This window comes from Ovis canadensis, chromosome 24 (assembly GCF_042477335.2).
Source record: "Ovis canadensis isolate MfBH-ARS-UI-01 breed Bighorn chromosome 24, ARS-UI_OviCan_v2, whole genome shotgun sequence".
NCBI lineage: Eukaryota > Metazoa > Chordata > Mammalia > Artiodactyla > Bovidae > Ovis > Ovis canadensis.
This window is the reverse complement of record NC_091268.1, coordinates 17,616,554-17,642,335: the sequence shown is the minus strand read 5'-3', so window position 1 is coordinate 17,642,335 and position 25,782 is coordinate 17,616,554. Positions and strand designations below refer to the sequence as shown.

The 25,782-nt window shown below is 59.6% G+C and overlaps 3 protein-coding genes across 8 annotated transcripts; 1 reads left to right on the top strand and 2 right to left on the bottom strand.

Moving 5' to 3' along the window:
* The first annotated feature begins 424 nt into the window (after positions 1 to 424).
* PKMYT1 (protein kinase, membrane associated tyrosine/threonine 1) lies at positions 425 to 10,435 on the top strand. 4 transcript variants are annotated; one of them, XM_069571380.1, is made up of 9 exons: positions 448 to 646; positions 1,009 to 1,117; positions 6,046 to 6,545; positions 7,390 to 7,883; positions 8,539 to 8,645; positions 8,768 to 8,940; positions 9,024 to 9,181; positions 9,987 to 10,085; positions 10,164 to 10,435. In XM_069571380.1, exons 3-9 carry the CDS (start codon positions 6,195 to 6,197, stop codon positions 10,273 to 10,275), a joined length of 1,494 nt encoding a protein of 497 aa, XP_069427481.1. In that variant the 5' UTR covers positions 448 to 646; positions 1,009 to 1,117; positions 6,046 to 6,194; the 3' UTR covers positions 10,276 to 10,435. The 4 variants fall into 4 exon arrangements, with proteins under 4 accessions (XP_069427480.1, XP_069427481.1, XP_069427484.1 ...); XM_069571379.1 differs by lacking the exon at positions 1,009 to 1,117 and having other exon boundaries at positions 425 to 646; XM_069571383.1 differs by lacking the exons at positions 9,987 to 10,085; positions 10,164 to 10,435 and having other exon boundaries at positions 478 to 646; positions 9,024 to 9,275.
* A 5-nt stretch (positions 10,436 to 10,440) lies between these two features.
* PAQR4 (progestin and adipoQ receptor family member 4) lies at positions 10,441 to 13,956 on the bottom strand. 2 transcript variants are annotated; one of them, XM_069571384.1, is made up of 3 exons: positions 13,393 to 13,956; positions 11,869 to 12,090; positions 10,441 to 11,698 (listed from the first exon to the last, which is right to left on the bottom strand). In XM_069571384.1, the coding sequence occupies exons 1-3, from the start codon at positions 13,556 to 13,558 to the stop codon at positions 11,265 to 11,267; spliced, it is 822 nt and encodes a 273-aa protein (XP_069427485.1). In that variant the 5' UTR covers positions 13,559 to 13,956; the 3' UTR covers positions 10,441 to 11,264. The 2 variants fall into 2 exon arrangements, with proteins under 2 accessions (XP_069427485.1, XP_069427486.1); XM_069571385.1 differs by lacking the exon at positions 11,869 to 12,090 and having other exon boundaries at positions 13,393 to 13,880.
* A 1,099-nt stretch (positions 13,957 to 15,055) lies between these two features.
* KREMEN2 (kringle containing transmembrane protein 2) lies at positions 15,056 to 19,601 on the bottom strand. 2 transcript variants are annotated; one of them, XM_069571378.1, is made up of 9 exons: positions 19,149 to 19,601; positions 18,793 to 18,967; positions 17,756 to 17,847; positions 17,541 to 17,665; positions 17,184 to 17,337; positions 16,249 to 16,581; positions 16,055 to 16,180; positions 15,891 to 15,969; positions 15,056 to 15,636 (listed from the first exon to the last, which is right to left on the bottom strand). In XM_069571378.1, exons 1-9 carry the CDS (start codon positions 19,240 to 19,242, stop codon positions 15,426 to 15,428), a joined length of 1,389 nt encoding a protein of 462 aa, XP_069427479.1. In that variant the 5' UTR covers positions 19,243 to 19,601; the 3' UTR covers positions 15,056 to 15,425. The 2 variants fall into 2 exon arrangements, with proteins under 2 accessions (XP_069427479.1, XP_069427478.1); XM_069571377.1 differs by having other exon boundaries at positions 17,541 to 17,847.
* Between the last annotated feature and the right edge of the window lie 6,181 nt (positions 19,602 to 25,782).

The window sequence follows — 25,782 nt, the reverse complement described above, 5'->3', positions numbered from 1 at the left end:
CATGGCAGGTATGAGGAGGGTACAGTAAACCCCAAGGGACTCGACTGCGACAGAACCCTGGAGGCTGCAGAGACTTCCTGTCCAGCCCCCAAGGGACCGCCTCTTGGGGCTACACCTCAGAGGCAAAAAACACAGTTGACCGTTCCCTTTATAGATGCAGAAACTAAGCCAGCCCAGCGAAGGCCGTGGGTCTCGGAACCAGGCAGGAGGGACCCAACAGCTGCCTGAGACCCCGCGTGGCGCCTCAGCCTCCAAGCCGCACCACGTAGCCACCCTCCTCCGCCCCGGGGCGGAGCTGAGGAGACTTCGCGCCTGCGCAATGAGAGCGCTGGTCCGGCGACGGGGCGTCGACGACGCGCACGCAGGGGCGTTGGGGCGGAGCCCCAGCAGGCTGGGCCCCTCTGATAGGCCACATCGGGGGTAAGAGGCGTTCCTGGGCGGGGCCTCGAGGCCGGTTTGGAATTTTTGGCGCGAGCTGGGTCCGCGCGCGTTCACGGGCCGTTCCCCCTCGAGAGTTCCCCCGCCCGGGTGTGGGGAGCGGTGGGCCGAAGACCCCGGCCCGCCTGACCGCCCCGAGGGCTCCCGCGCCTTCCGCTGACCCGGAATCTGGGACTTTGCTGAGCTGCGCCCCGCCCACCCGCCTCAGGTGAGCCCACACCTGGCCCTGAGGGTTCCCGGAAGGGACCGCCCTCTCCTCCCTTCTGCCGCCTCCCGAACAACTCTTAGCCCCCCTGACTGGCCTTCCTTGGATCTGCCTCACAGCCAACCCCCTCCAGCCTCCCTCCTTACCCCTCCGACAGCCCCAGCCCTCCCTGGCTAGCCCAACCCCACTGCTCAGCCCTCCCTGGGCCCCTCTGCCTCGGGCGGCTCCGCCCACTTCCCCTTCGCCGGGCCTCCCTATCCCCTTGCTGGGAGCCCCTTACCCCTGCGACTACTCCTCCTTTACTTGTCCTCCCCAAGAAAAGCTCCTCCCCGGTGACAACAGGTCTGCTCCACTCTGTTCGCCAGGGTTTCCCCACGCCCACGGAGGTGAATCAGCTTTGGCCCTGCCCTGGAGGAGCTCACAGTCTAGTGCGGTAGACGGTGGTCAGCAGATGGCATCCTACCCACTGAGAGGGTGAGGCCCCTGAAAGGTCATCCCGGCCTGGCCTGTTCTTGGGGCCGCCCTGGATTCACCGGGAGCCCCAATTTCTCCTACCTACCCCCCCCCACCCCCAAAGCTGTTTGGCCAGGCTAGAACGTTTACGTACTGTGGGATGGTGTGAGAATTGGTTAAGGGCCTGGAGGCTGTACTTTCAACGAGCACCCTACAGGGGCCTGACACCCTAGTCCCTCGATTTGAGAAACTCTGGGATTCCTGAGATGGATAGAGGCAGAGGGAGCGTCCCCACAGGCTGCAGGGTGAGTTCTCCATGCAGGCCCTCGTGGGGTCCCGCCCCTCACCCCTCACTTACTCAGGCATTGGAGGACACCCTCAGATTACCGCTCCTTCCAGTTTCAGTTACTGACTCACCCCCCTGTGCTGACTATGGACTCCTTTTGCTACACTGTGGCTCCTCTCAAGATTAGACTCTTTTTTTTTTCCCCCTTTTTTCTTTCAATTATAACATTATAGCCACACAATAGCCCTCTCTGCTCCAACAGAAAAGTCATTTATACCCATGGGACCACTGTCTTTTGTGTATTTTTTTAATTACAACTCAGAGCATTATATAACGGATACTGAGGAATCTGCATGCCAGATCCTAGACTAAGCCTTCCATAAAGCCAGCATTACAGGTGCACAAGCCCCTGAGTCCAGGTGTGTTTCCTGGACTAAATGTCTAAATTCTATAATGTCTCCAATTTTAGAAAGCTAATAGGGTACATGTAAGACATCATAGCTCAGTTGGTAAAAAAATCTACCTGCAATGCAGGAGACCCAGGTTTGATCCCTGGGTGGGGAAGATTCCCTGGAGAAGGAAATAGCAACCCACTCCAGTATTCTTGCCTGGAGAATCCCATGGACAGAGGAGTCTGGCGGACTATAGTCCATGGGGTCGCAAGAGTCTGACACGACTTAGCAACGAAACCAATCAACCAACCACCATATGTAACACCACCCATTCATGCATCTGGGACATCATCTCATAATCAAATGCATTAGTATTTCTATATGAATATTTATACTTAGAAGGAAGAATAGGCTGGGTTGGATTTTTCTTCTAAATGCTTATTGCATGTACACACCCAATTTTCCCAGCACCATTTATTAAAAAAACTATTTCTTTCCTGCTGAATTCTTTTGGCACTCTTGTGAAAATCAATGGACTCCTTAAGTGTGAGAGTTTTATTTCTCAACTCTCAGTTCTATACCACTGATCTTCATGTCCATCCTTATGTCAAGGGGGGAGTGGCTGTTTTCAGTAACGAGTCATTTTCCTCTTGCTACTCCCAAGATTCCCCGTCACGTTTGGTTTCCAGCACTTTTGATTCTGTGTGTGTGTATCTGCACTTACCCTACTTGAGGTTCATTGAGCTTCTTGGTTATTTTTACAATCACATTTGGGAAGTTGTAATCCATATTTTTCTAGCTCCTTCTCTTCTCTGGTGTACCCATCATGCATATGTTGGTTCACTTTGTTGTTCAGTCACCAAGTTGTGTCTGACTCTTTGAGACCCCATGAACTGCAGCACATCAGGCTTCCATGTTCTTTACTATCTCCTGGAGTTTGCTCAAACTGATGTCCATTGAGTTGGTGATGCCATCCAACCATCTCATCTTCTGCCGCCCCCTTCTCCTCCTGCTCTCGATCTTTACCAGCATCAGGGTATTTTCCAGTAAGTAGGTTCTTCGCATCAGGTGGCCAGAGTATTGGAACTTCAGCTTCAGCACTAGTCCTTCCAATGAATATTCAGTGTTGATTTCCTTTAGGATTGACTGGTTTGATTTCCGTGTAGTCCAAGGGACTCTCAAGAGTCTTCTCCAGTACCACAGTTTGAAAGCATCAGTTCTTCAGCACTTAGCCTTCTTTATGGTCCAACTCTCACATCCGTACATGACTACTGGAAAAACCATAGCTTTGAGTATGTGATATCTCTGCTTTTTAATATGCTGTCTAGGTTTGTCATAGCTTTTCTTCACTTAATGCTATCCTATATTTTTCTGCAGCTTGTTTCCCTTTTCTTCATCTGGTCTTTAGATTGCATAATTTCTATCAATCTATCTTCAAATTCACTAATTATTTCTTCTGCCAGTTCAAATCTACTTTCAAACCCCTTAGGTGATTTTTTTTTCATTTCAGTTACATTGTACTTTTCCAACTCTGCATTTGCTTCTTTTATAATTTCTATCTCATTACTGATATCCTCTACTTAATTGAGATGTTGTCATTGTGTTTACTTCAAGTGTGGCTTCCTTTAGTTCTCTGCACATTATTTATAGTGGCTTGCTTCATTGCTTATTCTAAAGCATGGATAACAACAAACTGGAAAATTCTTAAAGAGATGGGAATACCAGACCACCTCACCTGACTTCTGAGGAACCTGTATGGAGGTCAAGAAGCAACAGTTAGAATCCAACATGGAACAATGGACTGGTTCACAATTGGAAAGGAATACCTCACGGCTGTATATTGTCACCCTGCTTATTTAACTTATATGCAGAGTACATCATGAGAAATGCTGGGTGGATGAAGCACAAACTGGAATCAAGATTGCTGGGAGAAATATCAATAACCTCAGATATGCAGATGACACTACCCTTATGGCAGAAAGTGAAGAGGAACTAAAGAGCATCTTGATGAGAAAGAGGAGAGTGAAAAAGCTGGCTTAAAACTCAGCATTCAAAAAACTAAGATCATGGCATGCAGTCGCATCACTTCATGGCAAATAGATGGGAAAACAATGGAAACAGTGACAGACTTTATTTTCTTGGGCTCCAAAATCACTGCAGATGGTGACTGCAGCCATGAAATTAAAAGACGCTCCTTGGAAAAAAAGCTATCACCAACCTAGACAGCATATTAAAAAGCAGAGACATTACTTTGCCAACAAAGGTCCATATAGTCAAAGTTACACTTTTTACGGTAGTCATGTATGGATGTGAGAGTTGGACCATAAAGCTGAGTGCCAAAGAATTGATGCTTATGAACTGTGGTGTTGGAGAAGACTCTCGAAAGTCCCTTGGACTGCAAGGAGATCAAACTAGTCAATCCTAAAGGAAATCAACACTGAATGTTCATTGGAAGGACTGATGCTAAAGGTGAAATTCCAATGCTTTGGCCACCTGGTGTGAAGAGCTAACTCATTAGAGAAGACCCTGATGCTGGAGAAGATTGAGGGCAGGAGGAGAAGGGGATGACAGAGGATGAGATGGTTGGATGGCATCACCGACTCAATGGACATCAGTTTGAGCAGGCTCCGGGAGATGGTGAAGGACAGGGAGGCCTGGTGTGCTGCAGTCCAGGGAGTCGCAAAGAGTCAGACACAACTGAACAACTATGAAGTCTGTCTGTTAAAGACATCTGGTCTTTCTCACAGGCAGATTCTGCTGTGTTTTTTGCCTGTGTATGGGTCACACTCTCCTATGTCTTTATATACTTTGTAATTTGTTGTTGAAAACTGGACATTTTAGATTCGTTCCTCACTCTGCATCTGGGGCTTGGGATTATTTGCTTGTTCGTTTAGTGACCAGCCTGACCACAACAGTGATGTCTCTTTACTCTGCAATGTGAAGCCTTTGACTTTGCTCCTCAGAGGCCCTGGCCTTGCGCCTGTGCACAGTCACCCTGGGACACTAGTGGTTTTAGGGGTGCTCTGTTTGTCTTTTCTCTGATCATACCCAGCTGTCAGGCCCCACCAGTTGCTGGCTGATTGCTCTACTGTTTTTGACAATGCCCTGGAGCATCAATTGTTCCACGGACTGATCAAATCAAATCTTGACTTTAAAGGGATATCTTTGGAGTTCCAGACTGAAGGTTTGTTCTGACCCCAGGAAGCCTCATCTTAGCTATGTCTTTCCCTAGTTCTATCCGGTACACTAGCTGGCCTGTGGTTCAGCCAATAGCACTAATGGAAGTACCAGCCTCCTTCTAATTGCTTATTAGCAAAGCCTCCATTGATTTTGAGAGTACCTTTAGGCTTGAACTTCTCATACTCTGTTACTAGTCAGGTCAGTTTTTTGCAGAGAGAGCTTTGGAGCTCTCTGTTTCCTGACCTGCCTCTCCCCTGGGCAGAATCTCTGAGCTGGGGGCATGGACAGTGGAGCCTGTCTCTGAATATCACTGCTGCCTGAGAGTGAGGCAGTAGCCTCCAGCCTTCTTGGCTGGCCTTTGCTAGTGTGGGATTTTCTCCTGAGGAATGAGCTGGTACTTGAACTGCTGGGCTCCTGTATCACAGCTTCCTGCAGCTCAATTAGAGCTTCTGCCTCATGAGTGGCTGGTGAAAGAAGGGAGCCCTAGTTTCTCTGCTACACTCAGTGGAAGCTTAGCCTCTGCCACATGGAGCTGGAAAGAAACCCCACTGAGTTTTAGCAGCTCAACTACGAAAAAGGAAACAAGAAAGACATTTGGAATTCAGACTTTCTTTTTTCCTTTGGAATTGGAGATAAGGGGTAGTGGGCCTGTGTTAATATTTTTACCTTACAGTCTCGGAAGAGGTTGGACGTTTCTTTTTCTAAGTTTTAATTTTTTTTTTTTTTTTTAATGTTTTTGGCCAGGCCCCAAGAGCCTGGCAGACTACAGTCCGTGTGATCGCAAGGGGTCGGACACAGCTGAGCAACTAAGCACAGCACGGCACATGTGGTGTGGGAGATGTTAGTTCCCTGACCAGGGAATGGACCCTGGGCCAGGGCAGTGAAAGTGCCAAGTCCCAACCACAGGACTGCCAGGGAATTCCCAAAGGTTGGCTATTTTAAGGCTAAACCAGGCAGGGCTGTGCACACAGGTGGTCTGGCTTCAGAACCTGCCTCGGTTAACCTCTGTCGGACTGTAGGCGCCTCCAGGACAGGACGCTGTGGTTTTCAGTTTTGTTTTTCTACCCTCATTTGTATACCTTTTCCTGCAGGTGTTCGAGGAGCCGCGGCCTCCGTGCTTAGAGCGGAGCGTGTGTGTGGTGTCGACGTGGCTGTCTTCTGCAACCTCTTTGGGGCCACAGGAGCAAGCGCCATTTGAGTGACACACCATACTCTGCCTCCCGGGGCACCTGTGCTGGACATGCTCATGCCCGCCGAGGGCACCCCGCCACCCCTGGGTGGCACCCCTGTTCCAGTCCCAGCCTACTTCCGCCATGCAGAACCTGGCTTCTCCCTCAAGAGGCCCAGGGGGCTCAGCCGGAGCCTCCCACCCCGGCCCCCTGCCAAGGGCAGCATCCCCGTCAGCCGCCTCTTCCCTCCTCGGACCCCAGGCTGGCATCAGCCCCACGCCCGGCGGGTGTCATTCCAGGACCAGGCCTCTGAGCCCCTGCAGAGCCCCGGATATGACCCAAGCCGACCGGAGTCCTTCTTCCAGCAGAGTTTCTACAGGCTTGGCCGCCTGGGCCATGGCTCTTATGGGGAGGTCTTCAAGGTGAGTTGGTGACAGCTCTGTGGGTCTGTCTGGGGTCCCTCCCCCAGTCAGGGTGGGAGGGTATCCAGGGAGCCTGCTCCCCCCATCCCCTGACGGCCCCCCTCACAGGCTGGCAGGCTCCCCACAGTGCTGGACTTGGCTGCTTTCTCATACCCCCCTACACAGGCCCCTCTGAGGCCCCTTAGTACACACTCTCCCCTTGTCCAGAGCCTGGCACGCCTTGCGGTGGCTCCTGCCTGCCATCTCCTGCCCGGAGCCAGCCGTCTGGGGGTCTTGGCAGCTCTACCTGGCCCCTGAGCCAGAACCACTCCCCCGCATCTCCCTCCAGCCGCAAGCATTCAGGCAACTCCTCCATGCCACCTTTTGTTCCTTAAAATATATTTTCCAATCATGTATATTTACTTTAAAATGTAGTTTTCCTTACACAAGTACTACACGAAGACAATTTTGTTAAAAAGTACAAACAGGAGCCCCTAGGTCAGCTGTCCTTACTGGAGGAAACTAAGATGATTGTCAGGTGGGGGTCTTGCTTCTAGACTTTTCTCTGGAGTTGACTACATAGAGACAAAGCCATTTCATAGGCTGCATGCAGACCACACCGCCTTGCTATTCTCTAGGCAGCTTCTTCATCTAACATCCTCCCGGGCCAGCACTTAGAGGTCTGCCCCGTCTCTTCCATTGCTGGCTCTCCAGCAAACTGGCACGTGGCGTGGAGGTTTGTCCAGCTTTGCTCTTGCACACACAGGGGGTCCTCTAAAGTGATTGCCATGCGACACCTCCCGCACAATGAGATCTTAACCGAGCCTTGGGGTGGTCCTGAGTGGCTGTGCCCCCTCCCTCCCAGGTGCGCTCCAAGGAAGACGGCCGGCTCTACGCAGTGAAGCGCTCCATGTCGCCTTTCCGGGGCCCCAGGGACCGGACCCGCAAGCTGGCTGAGGTGGGCGGCCACGAGAAGGTGGGGCAGCACCCGTGCTGCGTGCGGCTGGAGCAAGCCTGGGAGGAGGGCGGCATCCTGTACCTACAGACAGAGCTGTGTGGGCCCAGCCTGCAGCAGCACTGCGAGGCCTGGGGCGCCAGCCTGCCCGAAACCCAGGTCTGGGGCTACCTGCGGGATACCCTGCTGGCCCTGGCCCACCTGCATGGCCAGGGCCTGGTACACCTAGACGTCAAGCCCGCCAACATCTTCCTGGGGCCCCGGGGCCGCTGCAAGCTGGGCGACTTCGGGTTGCTGGTCGAGCTGGGCGCGTCGGGAGCTAATGAGGCCCAGGAGGGAGACCCCCGCTACATGGCGCCCGAGCTGCTCCAGGGCTCTTACGGGACTGCGGCAGACGTGTTCAGGTGAGGGCTGGGGGGCTTCCTGGTGGGTGGGGCATGGTCAGCAGAGGGACACCAGCCTAGCCCAGAGTTAGGAAGACTTGGTCTCAGGCGAGGAGACCCTGCCTTGGGGATGGAGGTCCCACCTTCCAGTCGAGAGGGCCTGGAGAGCTAGGCTGTCTAAGCAGAGAAGCCTTAAGAACCACCTTATGTGATTCACTGGCCTCATCACACCTCCCTGGGAGGGACCATATTACTCCATTTACAGAGGAACAGACAGCAGGTGGAGAGACTTTCCCCAAGTCCACAGTTAGCAGGCTGTAAAGCTGGGCCTGGATCAGGTGCTGGGTTCCAAGGTCCACGCCAGTCACCCCTGCCCTGCCTCTGACAGTAGCACCTGGTCACCTCAAAAGGACAAGGAGAGCCTCAGTGTTAAGTCACTGTTAGCAACCAGAGTGCCAGTCCTAGGGGGTGGGGGCTGCTGGGAGGACTCACCATGGTGGTGTGTGAGCCGTGCTGGCCCGGGGGTCCACGCTCGATGAAGTGGTCATCAGCTCCCCCTCCCCCTAGGGCACTGGCTCACGGTGGAGGCCAGCAGCCCTCTCCATGGGGTCAGCCCGAGTTGCTGGGTTCTGCGTCTCATGGCCCTCCCCGCCCCGCTTCTGTCCCCATCCCCCAGCCTGGGCCTCACCATCCTGGAGGTGGCATGCAACATGGAGCTGCCCCGCGGTGGGGAGGGCTGGCAGCGGCTGCGTCAGGGCTACTTGCCCCCTGAGTTCACGGCTGGTGAGTCGAGGGGCGAGGGCTGGGGGGCTGTCTGCCGCAGGGAGGACAGGCTCTGGGTGGCTGGTGGCAAGGGGCTGGGAGGTGCAAGGCCCCACCCCTGACGTGGCCCTGCCCGGGGACAGGGCTGTCCTCTGAGCTGCGTTCTGTCCTTGTCATGATGCTGGAGCCTGACCCCAAGCTGCGGGCCACTGCCGAGGCCCTGCTGGCCCTGCCGGTGCTCAGGCAGCCACGGCCCTGGAGCGTCCTGTGGTTCATGGCTGCCGAGGCCCTCAGTCGAGGCTGGGCCCTGTGGCAGGTAAGCGGGGAGGGTGACGGGCCGCCTGGCTCCGCTCCCTGCCCAGGGCCTGCCCAGCCTCCCCTGAGCCCCTATCCCTGCAGGCCCTGCTCTCCCTGCTCTGCTGGCTCTGGAACGGGCTGGCGCACCCCGCCAGCTGGCTGCAGCCCCCGGGTCCACCGGCCACCCCACCCGGGTCGCCGCCCTGTAGCCTCCTCCTAGACCGCAGCCTCTCCAACACCTGGGACGACGACAGCATAGGGTAGGTGAGGACTCGGGAAGGGCGGCTGAGGGCAGGGCAGGGGGGACAGCCGTCAGCATGGTGAACTGGGAACGTACCCACAAACCTGGCCCCCTTCAAGCCCCGGGAAGGAAACCAAGGCTGGTGGGGGTGTGTGGCCTGGCCTAGTTTGAATGCAGTTCTTTCTAAACTTGGTGTGTGGAGCAGGGTCTGTACTGAGCAGAGAACTGGCAGCCTCCCACTGAGGGTGCTGCCACGCTGGGGGGCTGCGCGGGGCCCACCGCGCTGCCGAGAGGCGGGCGGTGCAGCCCCCACCCCTGCAGACACCCCGCCACCTGAAGACAAGGCATCGTCTTTCCTCTGGGGGACAAAACCACCAGAGCCTGGCGAGCCCCTTCCCCGGGAGGAGGAATTCCTTAGTCCCAGGTGCCTGGTGGCCAAGTGACAGGCCGTAATTAAGAAACTACTGCAAAGGAAAGCACATGCTCGGGGCAGGCAGCGCTCAGGAGGGTTCACGCCAGTCACCCACGGGAGCATGTTACAGCAGACAGACTGCCAGATGAGCTTCATTTACCACAAGGTCATTTCAGAGTCAGCTCAGTCAGAGCCTCCGTGCTCTAAGGGACAGAGGTGGCCTTTGTGTGCGGTCAGGTGGACTTTAGAAGCTGTCAAAGCCCTTCTTTCAATTCCACCACATACCCATTGTCTGGCACCAGCCCCCGCCTGCTTCAGGCGGATCCGCCCAGGGACAGGTGGGCATTGCTGCTCCGGTGCCCTCCCCTCCACAGCCTGCTGGTCTTGGCCCCACCCCCCCAACCCCATCCAGGCCCTCGCTGTCTCCAGAGGCCGTCCTGGCCAGGGTTGCCGGCAGCACCTCCACTCCCTGCAGTGGCTCCCCTGCCCCCCGGAGCAGGCACACGCCGAGGTGAGCTGGCCCAGGGTCCTGGGGTGGGAGGGGGCAGCTCTTGGCCCTGAGTCATTTCTCTGTTCTTCCTGCCCCCAGGGATGCTCTGGACCTCAGTGACATTGACTCAGAGCCCCCTCGGGGCACGTTCCCTGCCTTTGAACCTCGGAACCTCCTCAGCCTGTTTGAGGACTCCCTGGGCCCGAGCTAAGCCCACCGGCCCAGGCTCAGCGCTTTTAACCTCTTAGCCCCTCCCTTCCATCCTCCTGGAGGCTGGGGTCCCTGTGTGGACTCCAGTGGTCCCTTCTGCCTGGCTGTCTAATAAAAGGTATTTGAATCTTGGGGTGCACCCAAGCTTGCTTGTGTGGCAACACAGTGCTTCCTGCCCCCTTTTATTGACGTTGCTTAGGGCCTGAGGCCCCCGGGACTGGCTGAGCTCTGCTGCAAGTCCCCGAGCCCCAGGCCAGCAGATGAACTGGGAGCCACCGCCTGTGTGGGGCAGCGTTCCTGAGCAGGTGTGTTGCTGGTGGGCAGGTCAGTTGTCAGAGCACTCACTCAAGGTGGAGGGTGGGCCCTCAGCCCAGTAGGGCCTAAATGCTGTCCAGCATTTTAGGTCTCTGTGCCAGTTGCCTGGAAAAAGCAGCAGCTGCCCTCCTGCTCTTAGGTCCGGGGGTGAGTCTAGTCTTGATGCCCAGACCCCTCAATCCACAGTCTCCGGACAGAAGGGAAAACCAGTGGGCGAACCTCGGGCTGCTGGGAGGGCTGGCACACAGGATGGATGGACAGAGGCCATGAAGCAAGGGCAGGAGGCTGGGCAGCCGTGAGGAGCCTTATGTGAGGTTCCGAGGAGGCCCAGGGTGGGCGATGGCTCTGGGCTGGCAGGATCACAACTATCCCTTTGGCCTAACTCTCAGAAGTCACACAGAGGGTAATTGGAGGCCCAGAGAAAGGAAGGTTGCCTTTCAACCTACGCAGTAGGACTAAGTTCCCTGGAAGAAGGCAGGCAGGGCCACTGGAGCTCCAAGGTGTGAGTAGAAGCAGCTAGTCCACAGGGAAGACAGGATGACCAGGCGGAGGCCCCCGCTCGGAGGTCCCATTTGCGAAGCGTCCAGGGAGCCATCCGCTTGCAGGCCAGCGGAAAGACCGAAGCATGGCACCGTTGGCCCTAGAAGCCTGAGGGCATGGCAGGCAGGAGGTGGCTCAGTCCGGGAGGCAGGTATGCCGGGCAGCCCAGAGCAGGTCGGGCACGACGCCAGCATGCAGCTGGAGGATAGAGCCCACGCTGAGCAGGTGCATGATCTGGTGCGAGTTACCCCAGTAGTCGAAGCGGCCAGGTCCCCAGCGCTCCGGCAGGCGGGCCACGTTCACCAGCCCCCCAAGCAGTGCCAGCGCATCCATGCGCAAGTAGCAGCGCAGGGAGCCTGGAGCCCCGGAGCCCAGCCCCGCTCCCCGGGCCCCAAACACCAGGAGGCGAGCGCCAGCCTGCCAGCCAAAGGCGCGGAGCCGGGCACTGGTGGAGGGGGCGGTGAGGGCCCGCCAACCAGCTACACCCGACAGCAGGGTGTAGCCCAGCAGGGCAGCGGGGCGCAGCCAGGGCCGGCAGGCCAGGGTGCAGTGGATGATGGGCAGGGCCCCTGTGCAGAGGAGAGAGGCGGGAGAGGGCACGTCAGTCTGCGGGTCCACCTGCCCTCTTGCTTCCAGTTTTCCTGACTCCTGCCCTTTCTACCCAGGGCTCACGTGAGTGGACCCAACCCTCAGCTCCCGTCCTTCAAGCCCCCCGCCCTCCACCTCACGCCCTGCTCACCGAGAGTGTTGATGAGGCAGACCCCACACATATCCAGGGCAAGGAGCCGGGTGTACACAGGGCTGCCCCCTCTGTGGCACATGAAGAGGTGATAGAGCACAGAGCCTGCAGGGGGTGCCAGGCAGGCCACACAATGTGTGCCCCACAGCCAGCCATCCTCGCCCAGCTGACCCCAGGGCATGGTCATGGGCAGCAGCACCAGGAAGCCCAGCAGGGCCAGTCCTGGGGGAGGGAGACAGTTTTCCATCAGACACCTTCACAGTGAGGACAAGGCAGTCCCCAAGGAGGCCCCAGTCCAGAGACAGCACGGTGGGGTGAGCGCAACACAGGTCCTGTGGGTCAGCTGCTGGCCAGCCCTGGGCAGGGGCGGGCCCTGGGCTTCTGGTCACTTGATTTAGCAGAGCTCACAGTAGTTCTTGGAAGGACAGACCTTTATCCCCACTAACTGGTGAGGAAACTCACTGCCCCAGGTGACCCCAGCAAGGAAGCAATGGAAGTAGCTCAGAGCCCAAGCAGTCTTGACTCCGAAGCTGCTCTCACCCTTGTGGCGGATTCCCTGGAGAGCAGGGGCCCCAACCCCTAAACCTGACCAGCAGAAGTCAGAAGGAGGCGTGACCCCAAGCTGAGCTCTGAACAGGACATGTGGGTGATGCTAACATGCCAGGGCCACTCCACCTGCTCTTGCCAACCCCTGTGCCCTCTCCTCTCCAGAAGCGGCCAGACAAATTGGGGGGGGGGGCCTTTCTGTCATCTCGAGGCGAGGCAGGGGAGGGGGCTGAAAGAACCTGCTCTGTCTCCTTCCCCAGCACCTTTTCGGGGAGCTCCATGCCTCCCAGCCCAGGCCTCCAGGGCCATTCCTACCACTTCCTGCAGGCGCTTTGGAATTGCCTTCACAGCAGTCAGAGCTCAGCGCCTGCGGACTGGGGCCGCTGACTGACCACTCTTGGCGGGGCCTGGCCAGGCCACAGTTCCCCCAGGGAGCAGGTACGAAGGCCAGGCCCAGCGCACCCAGCGCCCCTCTCTGCCACCTGTCTGCCGGGGCAGGCCAAGGGCGGGCAGGCCTGTGTCAGCACGGTTCGGCGGGGCAGCGGAGGAGGGGCCTGGCGCCTGCGGGGGGAGGAAGGAGCCGCCACCAGGCGGAGCCCCGCGGCTGAGCGGCAGGGCCGCCCGGCCTGACTTCCTCTCTTGGGCCCCTCTTCGACACCCATCTCCGAGATTGGGTGCTGGCGGGAGAGGATGACAGGGCGCAGGGATTACTAAGTGGCCGGACACCAAGCTCCGTCTTCCCAGGGCTCAGAAGGATTAAGCGGACTGGGTCCCCCACTCCGCTTCCCTCGCCTGCCCCCGGGGCTGCAGAAGCGGGTAGCGACGTCCGGGACAATGGCAGCTTTGTCACTGCGGCTCCTGGCCGTGTCAGGGCCGGGACAGCCAAGGATCTGGGCGCTGGGGCTCTCCTCGGCCTTCGGGCCGCGGCCCCGGCGCGGACAGGGCTGCTGCGGGTGCGGGGTGCGGGGTGCGGCTCACCGTGCGTGTAGATGTTGCCCAGCTCGTTGTGCATGTAGAAGAGGCTACGAAGGCAGCCCGAGCCGCTGCTGGCCGGCCGGTAGCCAGTGAGCACGAACTTGTTAAACTGCAGGTGAGGCGGCGAGCTGGCCCAGTCAAGCAGGCGAGGCCCGGCCAGGAACGCCATGGCCCGGTCCAGCGAGGTCGGTCCGCGCTCCTCTGGCCCCCCGGGTCTCCTCAGTGGGCCCGCCGTACCGGGAGCCTAGTCCGGGCGCCCGCCCACCTCTCAGGGCTCTGTCCGCGCACGCGCTGGCCCGGGGGTCCCTGCCGGCGCCCCTCCGGCGCTGCGCACGCGCGGGCCTGGCGACCCCACGCTGGGGCGGAGGCCGGGGACGCGCAGGGCGCCGGAGCGCAGGGCGGCCCGCTCCGCTGGGGCAGGCGCTCTGCAGGGACAGCTCGTGGCGGCGGCAGTTTTCTTTCGGCGGCCCGGAGGACGGGCGCGGCCGGACATGGGAGGGGACGCCAGGCTCCGCCCCAGCTGCTCGCCCCCGTCATCCCGCCCAGGGTTTAGCGCTCCGGGCTCCTGACGTTGCAGCTGCGAGGGCCAATGGGCGCGGCTGGCGGGGAGGTTCCTCCAGCGGCAGCTCAGGCCTTCACCCTCTTAGCGTAATTTTTTTAGGTCCCAGTCTCACTTGCATGGGGTGCCTGTTGGATTGGGACGCAACGTTCTGAGTCCCGGTGGCTCTGTCAGAGTGACCCGGGAGCCTCGCGTTCCCTTGCAGTGCGCGCCCAGGCTTTCCGCGCGAGCCCCAGGGTCGACCCACCCTTGGGCATTCACCCTCTAGGATACAGCCCGGCCACCCTGCCCAGTCCCCACAGCCCGGGCTCTGTCCAAGGTGCTGCCGGCCCGGGACTTTCGGACGGGTCAGGTCTAGAGGCTGAGCGCCACCACTCCGCGGGTGATCGCTCCACTCGCACGACTTCCCCGGAGCGCAGCAAGGCGTGCCAAGGTGGCTGGGCCCCTAAGGGTGTGCCTGACTTGCCCGGTGCCCTCCATTGAGGACCTGCCTTTGGGCCAGGATTCTCTGAGCGTGTGTGTGTCTGTGTCTGTGTCTGTGTGTGCATGCGCGCCCGGGCGCGCTCAGTAGTGTTTGACTCTTTGCGACCCTTTGGACTGTAACCCGCCAGGCTCCTCTGTCCATGGAATTTTTCAGGCAAGAACACTGGAGTACGTGACCACTTCCTCCTCTAGGGGTTCTTCCCCACCCAGGGATCAAACCCGCATGGACGGCTCCTGCATTGCAGGCGGGTTCTTTCCTCGCTGAACCATGAGGGGTGGGCGATACTCGCTCACTGTTGAAGCATATTGCGCCCCGCCTAGGACCGGCAGGAAACAGTGAAGGAGAGAAAGCAGGAAATAAGAAAGTTCAGCATTTCCTTCCCCTCCCTTGCCCCGCAGGGTTCATTCTAAATCAAATCCACGAAGGTATCCCTTCTTCCGCCTCCACCTCCTCCCCTTCTTCAGGATCCCGCCCATTCATCCTTCCACCTCCTCGGTTTCTCTATCTCTGCGTTCTAGGCGGTTACACGAAACTCTTTCCGTGGAACGCCCTTAATTTGCCCACAACCAGTCTAGGCACAGTACCTCGTTAACATAGCTCCTCCCGCACAGAAGAGTTTCCGGTGCCCTGTACCAAAACAGGTCCTTTATTCAAAGTCTATGGTTGGTCTTTTGACCACTTTTGTTGACCTCTTACATTTCACTTTGGGCATCGTCCAGAACTACCCCAAACAGGGCTCAAAGACCCACCAACCGAGGTCTAAGAGAAAGGGAGGCAGGATTCCTCTCGTCCTTTGGCCTTGACCATCCGGACCCCGAGGGTCAGGTCAAGTTCTCAATGGTACCAGATGCTTCCTGTCCAACGTCTGGCCTCCTCGAGATGACTAGAGCTGCCGTCAAAGGGGTAGAAGGCCAAGGCACACAGAGGGTGGCATAGGGTCTGCGGAGTCCATCCAGCCGCAGGAAGATCCAGTGGACCCTGGGGGTCCCCGAGTCAGAGAGCAGAGATGAGTGAACGCAGGGAACTCTGGCTGGAGGCGCTCAAGGGCCGGTAACTCGCGGTTAAACCCTCAACCTGGGGGTCCCCGGGAGGACAGGGCAGGGCCACCCCTCGAGGCCGGCGGTACCAAACGGCCCAGCTTCTTGTGGGGTCCCGGGAAGGCCCCAACGTTGGGGACCCTTTACCCGGAGCCAGCAGGCAGCCCCTAGAGAGGGAGCAGACGTCAGCCGAACCCTCCAATCAACCTCATCTTCAGCACCTCGCTTCGCCTGTGATCCCACGCGCGACTCCCTCTGTGGACCCAAGGCCTCGTCCCTCAAGAACCCAGGAGTTCCATCCAGCCCCTTTCCCATCGTGTACCCTAGCGTCCCAGAGGGCCCTCCACGCCCCGGGGGCACAGGGGCGGGGTGACAGGCTCCCCGCCGGCTCCGCCCTCAGGCCCCGCCCCAGAGCGCGCACCGTCCGCGCAGCAGGCGCAGCAGCGACAGCACCAGCAGTAGCAGCACCGAGACGGCCGTCACCGTCGAGAAGACCTGGGCTGCGGGCACACGAGGGCGGTGAGCACGGGGCTTGGAAGGGCCTGACGCCCCCAAACTCACTCCCGCCTCCCACGCCCGTCTCACCCCCCATCGAGGCCTCTGGAGCGCCAGGCCCGGGGCTGCAGCTCACGTTGGCCCCGTCGAGGGGCGCTGCTGGGGTCTGAGTCGAGCCCTCGAGGGGCGCCGGGTCGGCGTCGGCGTCCTGCAGCCCTGCGGAGAGGGGTGTGAGACCGGCCGGCGGAGCGGAAGGCCCGAGGCGGGGTGGGGAGGGGCCTCACCCTGGAAGGTGAGCGCGAAGCCCTGCGCGTGGCCGCGCTCATCGCTGCGGAAAGTGAGCCGCAGCGCGGCGGCGCGCAGGCGCAGCGGGCCCGGCGGCGGCGGCCGAGCGCCGTCGAAGGCGCGGAGCAGGCTGCCCGAGGTGGCGTCGCGCAGCTCCAGCCGGTCACGCGGGTCGGCCAGCTCGAAGAGGCGGAAGGCGAGCTCCAGCGCGGCGCCCGGAGGGGCCAGCACCCAGCTACAGTTACGATCCGGCCCGTACTCGTCCGGGAAGTCCGGGGAGTAGATGACACCCTGGGGTGCGGTCCAGTTCCCCTGGCAGGAGCCCACGGACACTGTGGGCGGGGCCGGCGGTCAGAACCCGGAGGCCCGCGGGCTTCTCCTTAATAGGGGCGGGGCTTCTACATAGATCCCCGCCCCTTCCCCCGCTGGGCCCGGACCTCAGTACCCTCTTCCATCCCAAGTCCAGCGAAGTTAGTTCCCTCCTCCGGCCCCGTCCAACCCGTTCTAATCAAACCATTAGTCCCCTCCTCTAGTCTTCCCTGGTGGCCCAGATGGTAAAGAATCTGCCTACAATGCAGGAGACCAGGGTTCGATCCCTAGTTCGGGAAGGTCTCCTGAAGAAGGAAATGGCAACCCACTCCAGTATTCTTACCTGGAGAATCCCATGGACAGAGGAACCTGGCAGGGTACAGTCCATGGGATCACAAAGAGTCGGACACGACTGAGTGACTAACAACTAGTCTTGTCCTCAAACAGTTCCTTCCTCTAGAGCCCCAGAGCCCTGACCCCCAGATTCAGCCCAGTCCCTTCTTTGGTCCAGTCCTCAACCTAATCTCTTAACCAGGCCCTGCCCTCAACTCATGCCTTCCCTTCCCACATAACCCCCTGTCACTCTTCCCCTGACCCAGGCCCCTCATCCCTGCCCACTCCTCACCTTCATAGATACCCAGGCGCCCATCGCCACCACACAGCTGGCCCGGGTGGCCGAAGCAGATCTGGTCACAGTCAGTGGCCGGAGCCGGGCGTCCTCGGGCCAGGTCGCTTTCAGAGCCACAGAAACAGGCGTAGCCGGCCTCCACACCTGCCAACTGGGAGCACAGACTGGGTGACTCCCCCAGACGGGCTGGGGGAGGGGGTGGGGTGGTGGGAGCCAGGGATAGGGGTCGGAAGTGGGAATCAGGGCTGAAGGTTCGGAAATCAGCATGCATCAAGGTTTGGCCTCAGAGTCCGATGTTGATTTGAGTGCTGAGGTCAAGGTCAGGGGTCACTAGTCTGGGCAGGTGGGCAGTACCTGGTAGCCCTTCATGCGGCAGAAGCGAAGGCACACCTGGACGGTGAGCTTTGTCGAGGTGCCACTGGGGCCGCTGAGGGCTGGAGGTGCCCCAGAGTCCACAAAGCAGCCCAGGTACCCAGGCACTGAGGGGGTAGCAGGGTCAGGCTCAGTGTGGGGCCTGCAAAAGTGAACTCCATCCCGGCCGCCCCCGTTGTCAAGCCCAGCCAGCTCACTGTGACACGTGGGGATATCGCAGTAGCGCCAGTAAATGCCCTCCTCCGTCTCGGCCACGTAGCACCATGGTTGCACGTCACCGTCTGGGTTACTGCAGGCCCGGGAGAAATCGTTGGGATACTGTTGTCCCAAGAACCATGAATTCCAGGCCCTGACCCACAGCTTATTTGCAGAATGGCCTCTGTGTGTGTTAGAGCAAATCCTGGTTTGCCCACCAGAATGGATGTCAACTTTCCAGTGCATGGTGGGAAGTCGTTAAAGGGGCCCTGGGGGGCTGATTTTAGGTCTTCAGCTGTTGCTCAGACATGACTTCATGTATGAGGACTTCCAGGCCATTTGTGTTCACCCCCCACTCAGCCCTGGGCCTCAGCCACTGTCCCTTGTCTTGGAACCCTGCTTTAAAGCAGACGTGATGAGCCCTAAGCTTTGCGGTTCAGCAGAGAAGTGCCCTCCCACTTAACTCGGTCCCTGCCGCTTCAGACCACAGCTATGGCTCTGAACCCCCAATCCCTCAGTCACTCAAAGGAGCTGAACGCTAAGAGCTCGGCGCTCACTCTAGAGCTTGCCCTCTGACTAGGCCCCATCTTCATGGGCGCCTTGGTGCCCAGGTCTGATCTGAGGCTCTGCAAAAAGTTGGACTCCTAAGGCCTGACCCACGTCAGAAAAGGTTTCCACTCATCACTCAGGCCCTGCCCTTAGGTCCTTAAGCCGATTCACTGGGAAAGATCCTAATGCTGGGAAAGATTGAGAGCAGGAGAAGGGGGAGACAGAAGATGACATGGTTGGATGGCATCATCGACTCAGTGGACATGAGTTTGAGCAAATTCCGGGAGACAGTGAAGGACAGGGAAACTTGGTGTGCTGCAGCCCACAGGGTCGCAGAGTCGGACATGACAACAAATGAACAAGCAGGCCCTCCGGGAGGCTTCTGGGCCCGCCCAGCGGAGACCTCCGCTCCGCCCACGCCGCGGCCGGGCCCCAGGACAACGCCCTCCACCCTGCACCAGCCCCGCCCCGCGCAGGCCCCGCCCCTCACCGGCAGAAGTTGTGCGCGCCCAGCCCCCAGCGGCCCTGGGGGTCGCTGGCGCTGCTGTAACTGTGCTGCTGCGTCTGGTCCCAGTAGAGGCACGGGCGGCCGGCCCCGCGGGGGCCTGTGCGGTTCTGGTGGCCGCGGTAGTCGGCGCCGTTCACCTGGAAGCACTCGGACAGGCCTGCACGCGGACGGGGGGCCCTGAAGCTGACCCTCGCCCGGACCTTCTCCCCACCCTCCGAAGGCTGTTCGACTGCCGCCTCCACCTGCTCTGGCCCCTCGCGAGCTGGGCAGTCGGGTTCTAGGCGCGCAGGCCGAGTTGGGAGTGCGGCCCTCGGTCCACTCTCCGCGCCGGGACTCACCTGGGCTCTGCAGGCTCCCCGCCGAGGCTCCGCGTGGCGGCAACAGCCGGAGCAAGAGGAGGAGGAGCAGGGCCTTGGGGGCCCGTGTCCCCATCGCCCCCAACCGAAGAGAAGTCGCCCTGGCCCGCGCGAGGCCCTCGGCGCCCCCAGGGTCTCCCAGGCGTCTGAGGAGAGGGGCGTTGTCCTCTGACAGCGGGTCCTCGTCCCTCTCTGGGGCCCGCTCTGGGTCCGGGGCGAGAGGATGGAGGGGCGGGGGCGTATCGCCCAGGGGTATCTGCTTCCTGAGGTTTCTGGCCTTGAAGTCTTCTCTGCCCCGACCCAACAGGGAATTTACCCCGGGGGGGGGGCGATCTCAGGTCAGGGACGTTTCCGGTCTCTGCCTCTCGGGGTTCGGGGTCCTGCCTCGGCTTCCACACCCGCCCCCTCCCGCTGCGCCTCGCTCTCTAAGTCTCCCTCGCCCAGGTCTCTAGCGCGCCGGCTCCTGCCCCCCTCGCGTCCCTCCGCGCGTTCCTCCCCCCTGGGTCCCTCCCTCCGCACCCCACCCCCTGAAGCCGGGAAGCCCCGCCCGAGACTGGAGCCGAGGCAGCAGGTCCAGACGCCTCCCACGCTCGCCCCCCATCTCCGGGACCCTCCGTGGCCTGGCGCGCCCACGCTCTTCCCCCTCCCCGGATCGGTGAAGGTTCGGGTGGGAGCGTGTGCAGGAGGACCGGCCGGGCTGGTGGACAGAAGGACCCTAAAGGGGGAAATACAGGACCGTCTCCCGGGCCCACATGTCCCGGGACTCGCCAGCGTCCCCTGCTCACAGCCAGCCTTGAATGAAGTGCGCGCGCTCTCCCACTCAGTCACCGTTCATGGTGAGACGCTCACACGCACACCGTCTTTGGATCTTCACGCCTCTCTCTCCCTTCCCGACGGGCCTGGGGAAGCGTCACTCCCGGCTCCCTCACCCGCCCGACAAGCTGGAAGGGTGAACGCTCAGCCCGGGACAGGCAGGGGCAGCTGGTGTCTGGGGAGGAAGGCAGCTGCGCCCCTGGTCCCAGCCTGTCCCCTCCTCGCCTCCTCCTCCTCTCCCCAGGACCCCCGGCCCGGGCTCGCAGCGAGATGGAATTCCCCCAGCGGTGCCCCCCCCCCAACCTGGCGGGGGAGGGGGGAGGGGAGCAGGCCCAGGCAGGCGTGGGGGGAAATTCCCCGCCCCCTCCCCCTGGGCCCAACTCCTCCGAGTCCTCTGATCTCCCAGCAGCGCCCGCCGGCTGCCCCCAGGGCTTGGGGGGAGGCCAGCGCAGGTGCGTGGGAGAGAGCGGCGGTCGGGGAGCGGGGGAGGGAATAAGGGGGAGGGGAGGGGAAGGAGATGGGGGGGCCCAGAGCCCCAGTCGCTCAGATGTCTTGCCCCTCAGTGCAGCCTCCCCACCCCTCACCAGACCCCCACCTCGCTGCCCAGCTTGGAAGGACCTATCTCCACCCTGTCAGTATCCACACTCCCCCTGTCTCTCCTGGAAGATTGGGGTCAGCAGAGAAGATTCTAGGAAACCCAGAGTGCTGGTGGTGGTGGTGGGACCCCTGAAGACCTCTGATTGGAGGTCAGTGCCTCAGGCTAGGGGGCTTCCCAGGTGGTGCTAATGGTAAAGAACCCGCCCGCCAAGGCGGGGGACAGAAGAGAGGAGGGTCTGATCGCTGGGTCTGATCCCTGCGTCGGGAAGATCCCCTGGAGGAGGGCAGGGCAACCCACTCCAGTATTCTTGCCTGGAGAATCCCATGGACAGAGGAGCCTGGAGGCTACAGCTCATGGGGTCGGAGTCACGACTGAAGTGACTTAGCAGGCACTTCGCACACGTGCTGGTGGGGGAGTGCATGCTCACGCTGGGGCGGCGAGCATTCTAAGAAGCTGGCTGGCTGACGAGGCTAGCGCCCTGGTTGCCTCCTGGGGGAGCCCTCTCGCCTCCCAGTTTCTTGGCCCTGCTGAGCACTGGACGGGGGTCTCTGCACAGGTGAACCCAGCTAAGGGAGCAGTAACACCCATCGACCAGGGCCCCCTTCTCTCTTTCGCTTGTGAGCTTGGGGGCCGCCGTGGCTCCATGGTGTCGTCCTAGGCTCTGGCCTGGGCCATGGCAGGGGCAACAGGGTTGCAGGGAGAGCCTCACTCTCAGGGGTCGGTCACATGAGAGAAGGGCGAGGTGGAGGACAAAGACCACCGGGACTCTGCATGCAGAAAGAGGGTCAGCGGGGACCTGGAGAAAGAACTGAGCCCTTCCCTGACAGGAGCGGGGACCAGGCCAGGCTGATCTGCAAAAGGGGTGTGGGATGAGAGGAAGGGGGTGCTGAGTTCCAGAACTCGGGCACCAAGACAAGGGGCAGAACCCCCACTGCCAGCTCCAGCCCCAGTTGGCTCACAGAACCTTGAACTTGGAATTCCTGGGTCCTCGCCCCCCACCCCCTTCTGGGGAGTTCAGAAAGGCTGCTGGCCAAGGGTCCCTGGTTCCAGTCAGTCCTTCTCCCTGGTCTTGCTGCAGCAACGCTGTCTCAGGAGAGCTGGGTCCCTGCTGCCTGGCCCCTGCCTGCCCCCTGCCATCAACCGACCCTGCCTCCTCCAGCTCCTGCACTGACGGCTGAACTTCACTTCTGTGCCTCCCTTGCATTTGGTGTGGCCACAGAGAGGAGTTCTGGCCATGAGGCGGGGGGGGGGGGGGGGTGAGGGGGGGAATTGATGCCTCTTACTCTCAATACTCAAAGTAATAGCCAGGATCAATAGCGTTGTCATCCCTGGGGAGAAATGCAGAATTCAGAAATGCAGATTCTCAGGCTCCACCCCTAAACTCCTTCATCAGAATCTGCATCAACAAGCTCCCCGGATCTTAAAGTTTGGGCTGCACGGATGTAGACGGGCCCAGGGCAGGGGGGATGGAGCTGGGTTTCCGAGTGACCTTATACAAGGAGTCTGCCAACCAGAAGTATCAGCATGGGGCTCTGCGTGAGTGGAGACATAAACATCTATGTGTTCAGCCACTGAGATCCTGGCCTTGCTTGCTATAGCAGCTGGTGCAACTTAACTAATACATCCTCTCACCCTCATCCAGTTCTTGTCTCCAGGGCTGCTTCCTACTGAGAGCTGGCGGGGGAGAATGTTCTGTGCTTCCCGTTGAGCTTCTGGTGCCTTGTCAACTGTCTTGGCATTCCTTGGCTTGTAGAAGCCACCCATCACCCCGATCTCTGCCTTCATCTTCACATGCGTCTCTCTGTGTGAGCACCTGTGTCCAAATTTCCCCTTTTAATGAGGACTGCAGCCATACTGGACTAGGGGCCACCCTAGTTTGACCCTGTCTAGACTAATCACATCTGCAGTGATCTATTTCAAATAAAGTCCCATTCTAAGGTTCCAGGGCTTCCCTAGTGGCTCAGATGGTAAAGAATCTACATGCAATGCAGGAAACCCAGGTTTGATCCCTGGGTTGGGAAGATCCCCTGGAGAAGAGAATGGCTACCCACTCCAGCATTCTTGCCTGGAGAGTTCCATGGACAGAGGGGCCTGGCGGGCTACAGTCCATGGGGTCGCAAAGAGTTGGACATGACTGTGTGACTAACACTTTCACTTGTGGAGGTTCGAGGGCTTAGGGTTTCTATTTACTTTTTTTTTTTTTTTCTATTTACTTCTTTTTTTTATTTTTTTTTTAGAGGGCTTAGGGTTTCTACATGTGAATTTTGGGGGACACACTTCAGCTCCTAACTTCTCATCTACTTCCTGTCCCTTTTTATCCTTGCTGCCACCACCCTCATCTGGGCCCCCACCATCTCCTACTTGGACTAATCACTCTCTCAGTTGAGGCCCAGTGTCCCACAGTTTCCAGGAGCAGCCTCTCCAGCAGCCGGAGTCTTTTTTTGATGGAAGCGGCTGAGGAGTCATTCTAGGGCCTCCAGAGCCCTGAGGTGGCAGGGCAGTCATGAAAGACTGCACTCTGCAGAGCTGTGGTGCGGCTGAGGCCTGAGGCTGGCAGCTGTCCTGGCCTTCAGAGACTTCCTTGGGTACCTCTCGCTTCTGGTCCTTGAACCAGGTAGTCATACTTGATATGGGCACCCAGGAGAGAACACCTGGAACAGATGTTGTGTGACGGGATTGCAAATCAAACCTGCATATTCCCTGGAAGGACTGATGCTGAAGCTCCAATACTTTGGCCACCTTAATGTGAATAGCCGACTTGTTAGAAAAGACCCTGATGCTGGGAAAGATTGAGGGCAAGAGAAGGGGGCGGCAGAGGATGGGATGGTTGGATGGCATCGCTGACTCAATGGACATGAGTTTGAGTCCACTTGTCCCCTCCCTGATCTCATACTTTCAGCCTCCAGCACTGTGAGAAATTAATGTCTGGTGTTTAAGATCCTCCCCTCCCAGTCCAGTCTATGGCATAATCACGGCAGCTTGAGCAGACTAAGACACTTGGATTCCCCAAATTCTCTCAGCACCGGAGGAAGGAACCCCATCAACCTGAAGACACAGGGAAACTGGCAGAGACAGTGTCGACTGATAGATCTGGGGTTTCTTTTCAGGATGATGAAATGTTCTGGAGTTAGAGGGGATGGAGACCCTACCCTGTGAATATACTAACAGCCACTGGACCACACACTTGAGTGAGTGAGCTGGATGCTACATGGATTGTATCTCAATAAGGCTGTTACTGAAAAGAGCCTGACCACTGACGGAACATGGGGACAAGAGGGATGGTGTCAAGGATGGCCCTAGGTTTCTACTGTGGTGGAGCCATCAGAGGAGCGGAGGACAGTCCCCTTTGCTCCCTGCTCGGCTGGTGGCCATGGGAGACCCGGGGCCAAGGTCCTGGAGGCAGCAGGACACACAGGCTTGGTTGCAGAAGGCTGGGGGGGGGGGGTTGGAGCTGCACGGTGACAAATCGCGAACCCTGAAAGTGGCTGGGCAGAGAGGGCTGAGGTCCAGTCCCCAGAGCCAACCCCCTTGCGGACAGGTTGGACCAGGGCTGAGGGGCCCTTGAAGGAGGTTGGGGGTGGGTGCGGAGAACCCGGGGGTCCCTTTTAGGTCTGCCAGGATCAAGGAGGGGCAGTCAGTGCAGGAGAGCCAGCTCTGAGATGCACCCACTGAATTTAGTGACTCATGGTGCCGGAGCCATCTCGATGCAGGACGTGGGAGCAGGAGGCTGGGCTGGGCTGGTGGGGGGGTGGGGGCTGGGCTGGGCTGGTTGGGGGGCTGGGCTGGGAGAAGCGTTTCAGCAATGCTTGCCTCACACCCCTGGGGGCAGGACTCCGGGCGGGAGTCCCTAGAGCCCGACCCTGCCTCATCTTTAAAATTTGGGTTCCGTGTTGGTAGTTTCCCTTCTCCTTATGAACTTTTACTTAAAATTTCATAATTGAGAGGTTGTTGTGCTGTCGCCCAAAGGAACACAGTAATACTCTACCAGCTCCACGTGGTGAAGACATACTGAAGCGAGGTTTATTGCAGGAAGGAGCAGCCAGGCGGAGACAGGGCAGGAGGAGGGCAGGGCTGCTTCCCGCTGGTGCTGCCTGCCAGGGGCCAGCTTCCTGCGCACTTTCCTCTGAGACAGCACCAGGCCGGGGGCGTCTCTCTGGCTCTAGAACCGGGGCGGAAGTGGCCACTTGACGGGGGCTCGGGCGTGGGTGGCTATGGGGCCACCCCAGGCGGCCTCGGCGTCCAGATTCACGTCCACTGGGGAGTCCTCGGTCTGAGCAACACGGACCAGCCACCTGCCCTCTGAGGTCAGAGCAGGTGCAGTGAGGGGGCCTCATGGATGGGCCCCTTCAGAGGGCTGGGCAGACATGCTGCAGAGGCGGGGGGACCGGTGACCCTGTGGGGCCGGGGGTGATGCTAGCTGCTAGGACTCAGTGCTTCTGGCCTGGCACCTCGGGGCTCTGTGAGGCTCCCCTTCGTGAGAGACTGAGCAGAGAGCCAGCTGGTGGTGGCACAGACGTGCCTGTCCACTGGAGTTCAGGTGCGGCTGCCTGCCATGGGCGTGCTCGTCTGTGGGTCTGGATTGGGGTGTATCTGCTCCCCCCAGGGCTGTGTCTTCGGCCTTGGCCTTGGCCGAGAGCAGTTCGCTGTCCTGGGGCAAGAGCACTGTCCGAAACGTAGCCCCACATGGGGCCAGCAGCACGACGGGCCTCCTACCTGGGAGGTGGGGTGGGTGTCCGGTCATGTTGCTGGGCCATCTCCATGACCGCTGGCCAGGCTGGTGGGCGAGGGTCTGGAACTGGCAGTCCAGTCAAGGAATGGGTCAGTTACCTGCCTGGGAAGGTAGCCATGGTCTGGGGGGGTGTCCAGGTGGCCCTAGTTTGGGGGGCCACTTCCACTTCCAGCGTGGCCCGGCTCGTGAAAACGAGTCAGGGAGGACGCGGGATGAGTCAGCAGAGGTCCAAGGCCTTTCTTGCAGCTCCACAAGGGCTGGGGGAACAGCCAGCAGGAGACCCCATCAGTGAGCTTTCCGAGGAGTCCCACCCGCGCCCGGTCCAGCTGACACTTGGGCCAGGTGAGCAGACTATGCCCCAGGTGTGGAGGCCTCCCTCTGCCCAACCAAGCTCCATCACTTCCAATCAGGTGGCACAGGGACGTGCGGAGCGTGTGGCCTCCTGGTGGCCATCTGCTGCTGCCGCGGGCATGTGG

Excerpts from the sequence above, each read along its gene's own strand:
- PKMYT1 (XM_069571379.1), top strand. The coding sequence starts at position 6,195 with ATGCTCATGCCCGCCGAGGGCACCCCGCCACCCCTGGGTGGCACCCCT. Across the intron at positions 6,546-7,389 it reads CTTATGGGGAGGTCTTCAAG|GTGCGCTCCAAGGAAGACGG; the intron begins GTGAGTTGGTGA and ends CCTCCCTCCCAG. Across the intron at positions 7,884-8,538 it reads ACTGCGGCAGACGTGTTCAG|CCTGGGCCTCACCATCCTGG; the intron begins GTGAGGGCTGGG and ends CCCATCCCCCAG.
- PAQR4 (XM_069571384.1), bottom strand. The coding sequence starts at position 13,558 with ATGGCGTTCCTGGCCGGGCCTCGCCTGCTTGACTGGGCCAGCTCGCCG. Across the intron at positions 12,091-13,392 it reads GGGCAACATCTACACGCACG|GACTGGCCCTGCTGGGCTTC; the intron begins GTGAGCCGCACC and ends TCCCTCCCCCAG. Across the intron at positions 11,699-11,868 it reads CTGCCTCATCAACACTCTCG|GGGCCCTGCCCATCATCCAC; the intron begins GTGAGCAGGGCG and ends TCCTCTGCACAG.
- KREMEN2 (XM_069571377.1), bottom strand. The coding sequence starts at position 19,242 with ATGGGGACACGGGCCCCCAAGGCCCTGCTCCTCCTCCTCTTGCTCCGG. Across the intron at positions 17,338-17,540 it reads GCCGCATGAAGGGCTACCAG|TTGGCAGGTGTGGAGGCCGG; the intron begins GTACTGCCCACC and ends CTGTGCTCCCAG. Across the intron at positions 16,181-16,248 it reads CTTCGCGCTCACCTTCCAGG|GGCTGCAGGACGCCGACGCC; the intron begins GTGAGGCCCCTC and ends CCCTCTCCGCAG.